The sequence below is a fragment of the Haliaeetus leucocephalus genome, unplaced genomic scaffold (assembly GCF_000737465.1).
Source record: "Haliaeetus leucocephalus isolate CR32 unplaced genomic scaffold, Haliaeetus_leucocephalus-4.0 Scaffold0, whole genome shotgun sequence".
Classification (NCBI taxonomy): domain Eukaryota; kingdom Metazoa; phylum Chordata; class Aves; order Accipitriformes; family Accipitridae; genus Haliaeetus; species Haliaeetus leucocephalus.
In genome coordinates, this window is record NW_010972436.1 from 1,372,719 (window position 1) to 1,386,478 (window position 13,760).

The 13,760-nt window shown below is 43.5% G+C and overlaps 1 protein-coding gene across 1 annotated transcript in view; it reads right to left on the reverse strand.

Moving 5' to 3' along the window:
• GRAP2 (GRB2-related adaptor protein 2) overlaps nt 1-13,760 on the reverse strand; it is a 76,608-nt gene that overhangs the window by 10,256 nt on the left and 52,592 nt on the right. The window contains exon 2 of the mRNA XM_010562320.1: nt 2,872-2,974. Coding sequence (XP_010560622.1) covers nt 2,872-2,949 — 78 coding nt within the window. The 5' untranslated portion in view covers nt 2,950-2,974. The remainder of the gene's footprint in view (nt 1-2,871; nt 2,975-13,760) is intronic.

Here is a 13,760-nt window from a genome sequence, read left to right on the forward strand (position 1 = left end):
ATGTCTGTGAAATGGAGAAATTCAGCTCTGAAGGACTTAATAAGGGTTAAGGAGTTCTCTGTGCTGCTTTTAATAGTTGGTACTGGAGCATCTCACAAGGGAGGGAAAAAAAAAAAATCTGTGACAACTCCTCTGACATATATGGGTATGGAGGGATATACAGCTATATCTCTGTGTGTGTGCGCGTTATGACTGCACAGATGTTACCATGTGCTCTCACATGTCATTTCACAAGAGACTATTTAGTGAGTTAAGTCCTCAGCTGCTCTGAGCTTTGCCAAGGTAGATAAAAGAAGGAGGCAAAAAGTATTCTAAAGCCACTATTGCACCTAAGATATTGTAGGATTGCAGGAAGCTAGTCCACAGCATACACTGGAGCAACTTCAAGTGTCCTCACATTAATGTTGACTGTAATGGTCCTTAGGGACTGCACTGCTGACCAGGGACTGCCCAAATTCACTGCTCCCTGGCTGATGGCCGCTGGTATAGACCTAAACTAGAGAAGAGGGGACAGGGATACAACCACATTGTGATTTCACTGCAAATGTTGTGGTCTTTGGTGCTTTGTTTGACATTCCAACTCCTGGGCCAGAATTCTGCTTTATGAAATAGCACATGTTTCTGTTCTCTCTGGTTTTGGAGAGAAGCCTGAAAGCACGAGCCATGACAGTTTTAAAAGGAGAAAGCAAGTGGAAAAGACTTATTTAAAATCTATTGTTAACAATAATAATACTTGTTTTGTAAGCCAATTTCATGTTTTTGAGAGCCTAACGCACATTCTAACTGCTCGGTATTGGCAACAAGATGTTACTGTCTCTGGGGCCGATTCTCCATTGCCTTGCCTGCCACGTAGGCCTTTTTGATGCATTTGGATACGGAAAGGTTGGGGAATAGAAAGCTGTGGAGTTCCCTACTTGTATAGTCACTGCTTCCCCCATCCCTGGGTGCCAGATTAAGGCTCTTTTTTTGATGCTGTGGCCAACCAAAAGGGATGATAGCTACTCCCTGCTCACGTTCAGGCCCTGCTCTTTTGGCAGCAAGGTTTCCAGAAAGACCCACCTGCTGGTTCTCGGTACAGGGCTGGCAGGTTTCTCTCCGTGTCATCCTCTCAGAGAAGGATGTGGGGGGGGTGGTGGTGAGAGGGTGGATTTCCTCCTGTCACTGCTGGTTGAGGGCCTCATGTTTCCTGTTTTCTAATCTCTACATCAATACTGTTCATCTTATCTCCTTTATAAATCAGAAAAGGCAGCCAGCAGGTTGTGCAGGCAGCAGGAGGGGGCTCATGAAGGGGTATGAATGTGTGTGTGTGTGTATGCCAGAAGGGAGATGTTAGTCAAGCAAACTTACTCTTACTATGGCTTGGGCAGCTAAGGTGTTATTTTGTTTACCTCAAGGACATTAAAGCAAGAGGCAGTCTGACTTTTCTGGTAGTGAAATCTCTGTGACAGCTACTAATAATACTGATGTCTAGTGTTATTCGACACTTTTCATCAGTAGCTTCCAACATACTTTGAAAGGAAGCTCTAGCTTATAATGATTTCACAGGAAGGGAAACCGAGGAACAGAAGGAAAAGTGATCTGGCCACCACCACCACCCCAGCCAGGGGCTTGATGAAACCACATCTCCTCAGGAAGAAGATATCAGGTAAAGATCATGGGACAGTAGGGACATGGGGACTACTTTTGACCTAAGGAAGAATCAGGAATGAGAGTGTTTGTCTATGCTGAAGAGAGGCAGTAATTTCTCCAGAACCTTCTCATAGCTCTCTGGAAAAAAATGGTATTTGATCTTAATGAATTCTGGATGCCATCAGCTTTGTCTAAGCTTCAAGAATTAAAAGGCCAATAAAATAAAAAATGGCGGTGATGGAAGAGGTAAGGCTGAGACCCGATATCTCATTATTAACTGGAATAGCTGGGACTGTACAGGGAGGTATCGAAGGCTCCCTGGCCAAATAAGGGTTTAGATCCTATTGTACATCATCCCTTTGACCAGTGGAGGAGTTAAGGCCTTAGAGAGGAGTTATACTCAACTGAAAGAGAACAGCTACGCTGGGGGCTGAGAAGGGGATAAATAATTAGGGTGGAGCAGCGTGTGACTTCATCTGTGGGACTTTGGCAGGGTTAACAAGAACTGTTCTACCACAACACATGCACATCAACTTTAAAGAGACTCTCACATGCTCTGTATTGTATATAATCAACTCTAATTCTGCCATTCCCCCACCGCTAAATTCCTGCAAGGGTGTATATAATATTATTAGCCCAGGACCGCTTAAACTCTTCCATTATGTGTGTAACAGACTGTCTCATGGACTTTTCCTCTTCTATTTGCAATTGCCTAAAAACCCTGCTGCAACTAACAGTAATTACTTACAGTGAAAAGTTAGATATAAGTTCTATAATGCATGATAACTATCTTTGAAACAGTTTAAGAGCTGGAAATAAAGAAGACAGCAGTCTCTCTGGACCACACTCATCCTGCCTGCCTTTAGACATGGTAATCCTAAATGTAGTCACCCTAGACTACCTATATAGTCAATGAAAACAGACTCTCAAAATCTGTCTACTGAAGAACTGGATCTCTGCCTCAGCAAATGTACTTATCCTTCCCTGCTGACTACTGGAGGACTGTAGGCAACTAAATCTGTAGTTTATGGACCTAAAATCAAGTGAAGTGGACACAGACTCAAGCGACCTGGGGATTGTTCGTTGACCTATAGCAAGCCCTATGGGAGATGAGCATACTGCATCAGTATCACAGTTTATAGACATCTGTCTTCATCTGTTTTGTCAAGGCAAATGGGAGCAGAGAAAGATCTGGCAGCACTCTAAAAAATGCTGTTTAGTCAAGCCTGGGGCTGCACTTACCTTCAGCATATCCCCAGCCCGGAAGCTCAACTCGTCCTCTCCAGAAGCACTGAAATCAAACTTGGCAATGGCTTCCATACTGTGTCTTGGTGGCAGAGCAAAGCTGGAAGAAGTATATGCTTGTCAACATCTACGAGCTGCTGGGACTGCTGAGTCTAGCCTCTAGAAAGCTTATAGGCAATGCTGTGATTTGGATGAACATGCACCAACCATTGGTAGACATTAGTTACTAGACATGGAAAGACACTAGCAGGTAGAAGTGATGGCATGGCCAAGAGGCTATAATTACCTCAAGTCAGTAGTCCAAACAATGCATTGTGTATGCTTATTCCAACAGATCTCTTTCTCTGCAGCAATCTCATGGAGAAGTTTGCACACATCACCCAAATAAGCTGGTAGCAGGGAAAAATCTTCTGTATAGACCAATCACTACTCTGTCACAGTTCCCAATAAAGCAAGTGACTCTGTCATACAATAGAAGAATGCAGTTGCCCTCTGCAGTGACTTACTCTATATCTGAAGAGTGAGACAAATTGCGGACAAAACGAACAGCCTGCAATAAATATATTTTTTTCTTGGACAGGGGCCACAATACTGAAGGTTGAAAGAGTCTTTTCTCTGTAATGGCTTAGCATGGGTGACCACAACTTTCAGCTAGGAAAAACTGTTTGCAGAAAGTCTGTATTCCCTACTTTGGAGCAGGCAGAGAGTTAAACTGTAGCACTGACAAATTTAAGGCATGCGCTTACTTTACCTCGGTGTTGATAACCTGGGAGCCTGAAACATACCAGACAGCCTGCAAACCAAAGCCCGCTTTTCATCAGCGGAGCAGATGTGGCAGGGGAAGTAGCAACATGAGCTTCGCTTCTTCACCACTTCCTGCTCATGTAACTCAGATGTACCCTAGCAGGACCACACTTCTATAATGAAGAGAGTTATTCATTTCCCATGGCTGGTTCATGGACCCTACAGCCCAGCAGTGAGGCTGCCAGTGGCAAGACAAGAAATAGCTAGGCAGTCCCACATTAAGCAAGTGCACTGCTGGTAGATGCTCTTGCAGCCCAGCTTGTGAAGACCATCAGAAGCTCTAATATAAAAGTAATTTTTACGGTTACTAAGCTAGGTTCATCTGGGAACAATGATCCTGAAGCCAAAGGTTCCATTACCTAACCTCACCTCTCACAAAAAACTCCAGACTTTATGGCTTGAGAAGAAGTGCCAACTTGCCTGATTCAAAACATTCTTAACCAGAAAACCCTAGAAAGAAGCTGTATGAACAACCCTAGTTAGGGAGCTATTTCTTGTCTCCTTTTAGAACTGAGACAAGATCCCCAAAATATAAAGTGCTGATACTGAGCAAGCTCCAAAATTATGCCACTTTAAAATCAACAGGCTACGGTAACCCTCCTTCTCTGCAATACCTGCTGTAAGCTTCCTCCTTTGACACACCACCCAGGGATTTAACTACCTGTGTACCAAGGATGCAGGGCCCAGCTCTGATAGAATGCAACTTGACTCAAACTGCTGAGAACAAGCTGGGAGAAAGTTTGTAAGGCAAAAGTTATAGACAGAGGTAGGGCTGTTGAGACGGCACCTGCAGTAGCCCAGGGATTCAAGAGGAAAACACCAACATGGAAAGATATAAAATCTCAGAGGAAGAACAAAACCACAGGTTTAATTGGGATAGTCATAGAATCATAGAATGGTTCGAGTTGGAAGGGCACTTAAAGATCTTCTAGTTCCAACCCCCCTGCCACGGTCAGGGACACCTTCCACTACACCAGGTTGCTCAAAGCCCCATCCAAACTGGCCTTGAACACTGCCAGGGATGGGACATCCACAACCTCTCTGGACAACCTGTTCCAGTGCCTCACCACCCTCACAGTGAAGAAATTCTTCCTTACATCTAATCTAAATCTACCTTCTTTCAGTTTAAAGCCATTACCCCTTGTCCTATCACTACATGCCCTTGTAAAAAGTAAAAAGTCTCTGGCTTTTCTATAGGGCCCCTTTAGATACTGGAAGGCCACTATAAGGTCTCCCTGGAGCCTTCTCTTCTCCAGGCTGAACAACCCCAACTCTCTCAGCTGCTCTTCACAGGAGAGGTGCTCCAGCCCTCTGATCATCTTTGTGGCCCTCCTCTGGGCTCACTCCAACAGGTCCATGTCCTTCTTATGTTGGGGGCCCCAGAGCTGAACGCAGTACTGCAGGTGGGGTCTCAAGAGAGCAGAGTAGAGGGGGAGAATCACCTCCCTTGACCTGCTGGTCAGTCCAGCTAAGGACCAGTCACAAATCATTGGGGTCACTGAATTGAGTTGTCAATGCTATCAGTCCTGACCCGGGTGGTGGCAGATGGCAACCATGGAGGCCAACTCTTCCCTCCCAATTGATGCCTGCCTCACCAGCAATGACTCTTTGGGTCCATTTACACCGGTGAGGAATATGCTAATGCTTAGCCTAATATTTCATTAAATCCTAGCTAGCTTCTGTGTGTGTTAACTGTATAAAGCAGTTATTTATTGGCCAAGTTGCCTATTTCCTGCTTGCAGAGTGCCTTTGCACTTGACTAAAGATGCCCAGACACAGTGATCTTCAAGAGGGGCCATAGCATCACTGGACATTAGTTCTGAGATTTGTTACATCTCATTTTTAACTAGAAAAAGATCTTCACATACTTCCTATTGGATTCTGTTAGCACCCTTTTTTTTGCTGCTTATAGGTGAATTTGTATTCATGTGACTGATATAAGCTATGCAGCACCAAGGCAAATATTTTAGCAGTCCACAGACAGCTCTGCTCTTTCAGCATGAGCCCATCCTGCAGCAGTTGGGGTTATTTCAGTGTTGGGGCCTCCCATGTAGGTTGGAGTACATAGCTCAGTTGTGATCTGCTATACGCCTGCTATTCCAGTCTGCTGTCTTAGGGTTTTGTCAATATACATCAATACTGAACTATAACACCCTATGTTTTACCAATGTGCTTTATTCTCAGTCTTCAGCTTTCCAGCTATTCCAAACATTTTCACCCCCTTTTCTCTCTGTCGACTTACTGATGTTCTTTAATTCTTACTTTGGATACCCTTTGCAGATTTGCAAATATAGCTTAGGTTCACCCTCTAATTTCCCCACTCGTATTCCAGGTATTGGTGTAACTCTGCAGATGCAACTCAAGCCCGATCTGAGAACTGTCCTCTATTCTTGCGCTGACATTTTTGGAGCTTCAGTCTATAACCTCCCACAGCCAGTGTGAGCCCCTTGTGTGCTAACAGAGCGTATGGGTATTAAATCGGAGGGGAATTAACCATTGAGGGAACTAGTTAAACAATGATACTCTTTCATGGAAGAGAACTGAAGAAAAAGACTAAAGGAGAATTACTTTAATAAGGGATGTTTTTCAGTGTTTTATCTTGCAGTGGTGGGCTGCTGCAGAGAGATCAGAGCCAACAGTGCAGATGAGTCCTGGAACTGCTAAGCACAGAACATTAATCCCAGCTTGAGAAAAAAAAAAACAACCCACACTTAAAAACAATAAACTGTTTAAATACAAATCCTGTCTTTGATTTTTGCGCCTAAGTCACAGAAGACAACAGTGGCAGTTCTCTCTGCAGGGGGCAAGAGGGGAGAGAGCCCTTCATTTTTCAATATCTCAAATGTTAAAGATGCTATTGGAGATGTGACCCCTTCAAAAGGAGAAGGGTTTGTGAAACAGTTAAAATCTCCTCTCTCACCTCCTTTTCAATTTCAGCAATCCCAACCTCGGGGAGAGACCAGGAGACAGATACCTCTTCAAACAATCTAACACATGGATTAAATGTGCTTTTCATTGCCAGCGGCTGGATTTAGAAGTGACTAATACCATACACAGTGTTGGCTGTGTTGATAAATCAGCAATGCAGTAATGCTGTGGCCTTAAGCTCTTCCCCCACCAACTACTAAAGCAACACTAGCCAATAATCCTGTCTTTGAACTCCAGCCTACCACTTTTCATCACCTGAACTTCAAACCAGTTCTGGTTTTCTGATCCTGTTCCTCCCTCCATCTGTAACTCGAGAATCCTCACTCCACATGGGTCAGTGCTGGGCCCTCATGAAAACTCCCCTGCCAGGGGCCCATTCTTTCCCTCTCTGCATGTGCGTGACTTCGAGCACCACCCCATGACACAGAGACACAGGGATTTTTTCATTATTGTCATAACTTACATTTCTCAAGCACCTTTTATCCCAAAGGACAGCACTGCAGTTTGCAGACGGAGCACCAGATTCCACTTTTAACTGCCTGATGCAACTCCTTTAAGCTTTTGAGTAACCAAGGACAATTTTAGACTGTGCATAATGTTCTGTGTGAAAATCACCTTTGTACAGAGTTTAGCATGAAGTCTATGCAATGTTCAAAGGAGGACTTTTCTTTCAGTTCCGAGTGTGAGTTGACCGGTACCCTCCATTTTGTGCTGGCTTTCTGCCTGGAGGTGAATTTTCTCTGTGGTTCCCCATTATAATGAGGTGGATCCAAGGAGCATAAGGCTACTGCAATTCTGTGGGACCAGTGCAGCAGAAGATTCATAAAAGGAGAAGTGAAAAGCCGCATGGCTTTGAGAGCACTAGGTAGGTATTTCAGTTTGGCAGAATGCCATTCCCTGAGCAAGAACATCAGCATCTCTCTGTTGATGAAAAGAGCCAAGGCCTAAATCATGTCAGCAAGCAACATAGTCTGACAGCAGCATCCCAAAGAGTTTAACACTGTTACCCTACACCAAGTTGGGTCAAAATTCAGTAATAACAATGCCAGGGAAGGTCACCACCTATGAAGAGTTTACCACTCAGGGACTGTCCAGGCTCAGCCCTGCTCAATCTCACATATTAACATCACAGGAGGGCATAGTTGCAAAAACGTGCCCACTTAAAGGAGCCATATGAACAGAAGTTTTTATTTTTATGCCTGCAACACACACATCTCCAGCCTGCAGCTCCATTCAGTGAGGTTTTGCACCGAGATATACAGTGCGAGCTACTGTGTCTTTGTTCGGCTCTGCAAGAACAACTTACTGGACTGACGAGCAACCAGGGACAGAATTCATCCCTGAGCATCTGTACAGAAACTCCAGATGACATTTCAGCAGAAACAATGGAGAAGGGATCTGTTATCTAGAAGAGCTGTGATAGATAAAAGCTTTGTTTTCACCAGCTAGGCCACATACAAGTGGCGTGGGAATATTTCGTTCCAAAACCAAACCTCTTGCTACGGAGTTAACGGTGCAGCTCCACTGACTGTCAATGATAAGAGGATAAAATTTATAAGGGAGAACAAGTCACTAAACACTCAGCACTGTCGCATTTAAGTCTCGGCTATCCTGCCATTCAGAGCAATGCATAGCACTTGGGCTGAGCCTTGGTGCGCAGACAAAATAAGCCTCCTAGGAACCAGATTCGTGGAGCAAACAAACTTTCAGGACTCTATAACCAACAGCAGTTGGTAAGAAATGCCCCAGACTAGGATGGTGCTTAATCTCCCTGGGGAACCTGAGTCTTCTGTGCTACTTCCAGTCATGACAGAGTAGAGCTATGCAGCACGATGGGAAGCCTGTGCAACAGCAGCCCCAAATAGAGTAGCACAATACCGCACAATACTGTAAGAGTATAAAATAATGAATCTTTGCAGTGCTGGAAGGGTTGGTATGGAGGACTAGGGTGGGGGGAAGCACCTCTTTCTTTTTGCCCACCTCCTCCCTCAGCTTCCAGATGGTCAGATTTGGCGGAGGCACAGGGATTTGTCCTGCAAAAGCACTGCCCTGTTGTGGAAGCTGATGAACAAGATGGCACTGGGATCCCATGCTCTTCCCCTACCGCATGGTACTTTACCTCTCCTTCCAACCCCCGCCCCCCCTTGTTCCCTCCTTAGTACCTCCCCCAACTCAAGTCTCAGAGCCACACTCGCCCCATACCTTGTAGCGGCTCTCCTCTCCTCTGGCACTTTGCTAGAAAGCAGGAGGCACGTTACCGTCTAAGGGAAGGAAGAGAAGGAGAGCTCAGCCTGCATCTGGCTCCTCCCTGCAGTGACAGTGTGCCACATCAGTAACGGGTCCACGTGTGTGGATGAGGACAGTCAGGAGTGGGCATGAGGGGCAGAGGCATGGAATAGTGTCTGTCACAGGACAGAGTGGGGCACAGACTATCAGCCCCTAATGTTGGAAATATTGGTACACTGCATATTTAAAACGGTGGTGTCAGTTCAAAAGAACCTGCCTTTTGCTGCTGCCTCAGCCCAGGCTGGTTTAACAGCTGAATAAAGGAGGGTACTGTCCCTCAAAATGTGCAAGTTCTACTCAAATAAGGAAAACAGAAAAGAGCATGGGTCTGGTAAGCTAAATGAGAAACCATAATAAGTCCGTTGAAAAGCATATCTTGAGGAACAAGTAGCTGAAGACATAAAAACATGTAATAAAATTATTTTCAAAGACAACAGAAGCAGGAAGCCTGCCAGAGTGTCTGTAGGGCTGACAGATGATTGAGATGTAAAAAGAGTGCTCAGAGAAGATAAGGATGAAGCACAAAAGCTCAATGAATTCTCTGCATCCATGCATCTTCCATAGGGATGTAAGAAGGTCCCCACACTGGGGTTTTCTTTGCAGAGAAAAGCCAGGGGAACTGTCTCAAGCTGAAGAACTGGAAGAAAAGGCTTTAGGACAAATCAGTAAATGAACACGAGTAAATCGAAGGATTCAATGTTTTAGAAATCTTGACTGAAATCTAAACTGAACGTGAAATAGTAAAGGCTGAGCAATTAAACCGTGGCATATAATGTAAAGACCTAACCCAGCCTTGGTACTAGGAGAAAAAGCAGCAAACGCAATGCCAGTGTCTGAAAAGCATTTTGAGGGGATGCTAGGGGCAGGAGGTCTAACTTCTATATGCCTGCAATTGGTAGAAACAATAATGAAGAAAAGAATTGCTGGGTATAAGAGAGGAATGACATAGCAATTGCCCCTCACAGAGCTTTTGCAGAAGGAAGTCATACTGCACAAATATGATTGAGTTCTTTGAAGGAGCTGATAAGCATGTGGATATGGGTGATCACTTGATATAGAACTTGCATTTCTAAATCCTTTTTTATGAAGTCTTTCACTGAAGACTCTCAAAAAACCTCCTAAGCTCTCAAAGAATAAGAGGGAAGGTCCTATGGAGGATTAACAACTGATTAAAAGTTAGGAAACAACTTGAATGAGCTGTTCAACGTATTCATAAGTGATCTGGAAAAAAATGAAGTGACAAAGCTTACTGATGAGAAGAAAAATATCAGGGTAATACAAATTAAATCTGATCACAAAGACTTGCAGATGGTTTTCAAAATACTGTTGAAATGCAAGATGAATGTCAGCGCAAAGTAATGGACATGGGAATGAACAATTGTAACTATATGAACACAGCAATGAACTTAAAATTAGCAATTTTCACTCAGGGAAGATACCTTTGAGTTGCTGTGGATAGTTCTATCAAAGTGTCAGCTCAGTGGAAGTCAAAAAGGCAGGTTAGGAAATGTCAGGAAAGCAACAGAGAACAAAACAGAAGGCAACATCATGTCACTGTACAAATCCCTGGGGCACCTGTTTGAATATTTGTAACTTGCATACAGCAACTAGTTCTCATCCCTCTGTCTCAATAATGGAGACAGCAGCATTAGAAATAGTAGAGAGAAAGTAATTAAGGATGACCAAAGGAATGGAAAGTTTCTGAACAAGGAAGGACCAAATTAAACAGACTAGGATCCTTCACCCTACAAAAAACATTGACAGAGGGATAAATGCAAAAGCAATGTAGAAAATAATGGGAAACATGGAAAAGGCAAAGAGGAAATTTTTACCCATCATTTCTCATAACATAAGTACTAGGAACTCATTCTCAAAAGTGTCAGGATCTGGGATGCCCTAGTGAAAGCAGCTTTGCCATGTACTTGCCCTGTTCTTACCCTCCTTCCCCAAACTGCAGTTCCTGGGCACAGCATCATGGGCAGCGTGGAACTGTAAACTGACCCAATTTATCCTTTCTTATGAGCCATGGTACTTCATGAAAACCACCACAACGTGCTAGTCTAAGACAATCAGTCCAGCAGCAGGCAGTGGCAGTCCCCACACACACCACCCTTCGGGGAGGCAATAATCTCCCTGGAATACCTGTTAGTTAAAACAGAGGTGGGCTGTAAACTCAAACCAGTGAGGGGCAGAAACAATGAGAATTCCCTCTGAAGAGGATAATCCCCAATGTATTTTGCTGAAAAAATACACAGGTGTGGAAAGCAGGGTGCCATAAGAGTACAGCAGCTAGCTCTTGTCATGTTGTGAAAAGTTTTACATGTGGCTGTCACTGTACACATCAGGAATATAAACTTCTGTACAGGCAGGTGGGACACCAATCCTCACAGTCTTGCTGGTTTTAAGCTATGTTCATTCTCACGTTCTATGAATGGCCCAACAGATTACATTATGTTACGCATTAGAATGACCTATTTTCTCTGTTTCTACCATGATATGATCTAATGGCCCCCCAGCAAGAACGCTGCTGTGAGCTGTCACTTGTGCTTGCTGCCTGACAATGTCACAAAACACTGTCTGGATTCCTGTTATGTGTCCAGAACTATTTCATGATAATATTAAATCTATTTAATGTCAAGCCATAAAAACCATGGCTTTCTGTACCATAAACAAAACATTCAATAGTGGCAAGCCCCTAACAATGAGAAAGGATAGGAAATAGGATAGGATAGGATAGGACATAAATCTCTTTTCTTTCTTCTCCATTTCTATACACTCCTCCCATCATAGTTATGGTAGCATGTTAACCTCTTCACCATGTGGAATACATGGATCACAGCTATGTTGAGAAATATGAAGAAACATCCAGATACTTCAGCCATAAATAACAGAAACAAACCTTATGGGAAGCGCAGTAGACTCCATGCTTCCATGTTTTAGCCAATCTCTATTAGACAACTGGATAAAGCCCAACCCAGGCAGACAGGTTATTCCATAACGACCTGCTGCAGACTTCTTATGTCATCATCTACTGCTGGCACAATCCAGATGGGATAGCTGAACCATGTCTATGACACAGTCTGGGAAGACTTGGATTTAAAAAGCTTGATGCAGTTAAACTTACACCTGCCTTTATACTTAGGTGAATGACCCAGAATAGATGTGTCTGCAAACATGTCTGAAAACTGCCTAAGAATACATTGTCTCACAAAAATTTTAGTAATTTCTTGCTGGGCTGGAATTTTCAAGAGAAAAAAATTTTCCAAGGCATTTTATTCACTTTAATTTCTATCTGGGAAGCATGGGAGCAGCCAGAAAGAAAAGGAAACAAAAGGGAAAAGAAAAAAGGGAAGAAAAGGAAAAAAAGGTTATTTCCAATAAAACGTCTAAATCAAATATTTTGCCTACTCTGAATTGTTTGGGTTGAGAATATATGAAAGATTAAGTGGCTAGGTTTTGTTTGTCCTCCGTGTAAACTACTTCCCCATGTTCTTAATTAGTTTGCCTCCTATAAGTAACATTGCCAACAAGGGAAACAGAAGTCAAAGTGTGGAAACAAGGGAGATTTCAATTGCTATATTTTGTTGTAAGTAATAACTCAGCATCTGTGGATTCAGGAGCATCAGGGCTGTAAATCCACATAAAGCTGAATGTTATGAATGGAAGCTGTCTCGTCTTTCCTGATGTCCCATCTATTCCTGTCCCCACATTCAGATATGCTCCACACACAGCAATTCATCCTCTCTCGCTGCTTTGCTTTCTGCAAACATCTGCTCAGGCTGTCCATAGTGACAGGTCATTAGTGGGCAGTTATTTTTTTCAGGACTGAGCGCACAGGAGTGGCAGTGCTATAAAAGCTTCTCTGCAGAGCCCCATGAACTGATCTGGGCAGAGCTCTGTCCCAATTTGCTATGCTTCCTGTTCGCAGATTGTCTTGAAAGCTCTGCACCTTGTTGCTCACCTGCAGCGGTCCTGTTTGATCATGTCCTAGGATTTTCAAACAGCTCAGTCAACAGCATCAGCTGCATAGCTATTGCTATTCTGCTGCTGGTCTTGTCACCATCACCCTCATAAACCACATTCAGTTTAGCTGGTATGACTACACCTACTGTGCTTGCACAAGTGGTACAATTATTTCAATTAAAGGTGTGAAGCCATGTCTCTTACAGGAATAAGCTTTAACTGTAAGAGTACTGTTCTAATTCTACAGTTGTGCATGCACTAGGAGAGTGTACAACTTTAACTGCCTGGTACCATCAACGTAGCACCATTTATTGCAAGGAGATGTGGCTTTAATCCTGAACAACAGTGTTAATTTGCTATTTGATTCATGCAACCCTTCCCATCATTCTACTAATTCATCTCCAAAGATACCTGCCACCATTCCAGCTGATGAGCATCTCTGCACTTTTGAGAGATTTTTCTTTGGGAATATATTGCTATGATCCTCTAGTTTCTTATTCTAAAAGGAGTACTGGCAAACTTGATGATATTAAATATTTTCTTCAAATGTCTCCAAACCTGCTAACTTTCTCTTCTACATTCCCCACCCCATAACTCCAGATTACTGAATTATTCGTGTCTCACTAGCAGCTTTTTGCATCTAATCAGTTAGGTTCTCTACTTTCTGTATTTGCAGGGTGATTACAAGTGACATCCCAGACTCGTGACATCCCAGACTATCATCTTGACAGCAATTACAAGTTCACAAGAACTGACTGGATTAGCAGAGGAGGAAGGAGCAGAGGACACACAGCCAAAGCATGCCTGCTGTGTTGTGCAGTGTTCTGCATCAGAGGTTTTCAGCTCGGGCCCATGAACTACTTTTTAAGGATCGGCAGATGAGATGAAAGAAGATCCACCTTACT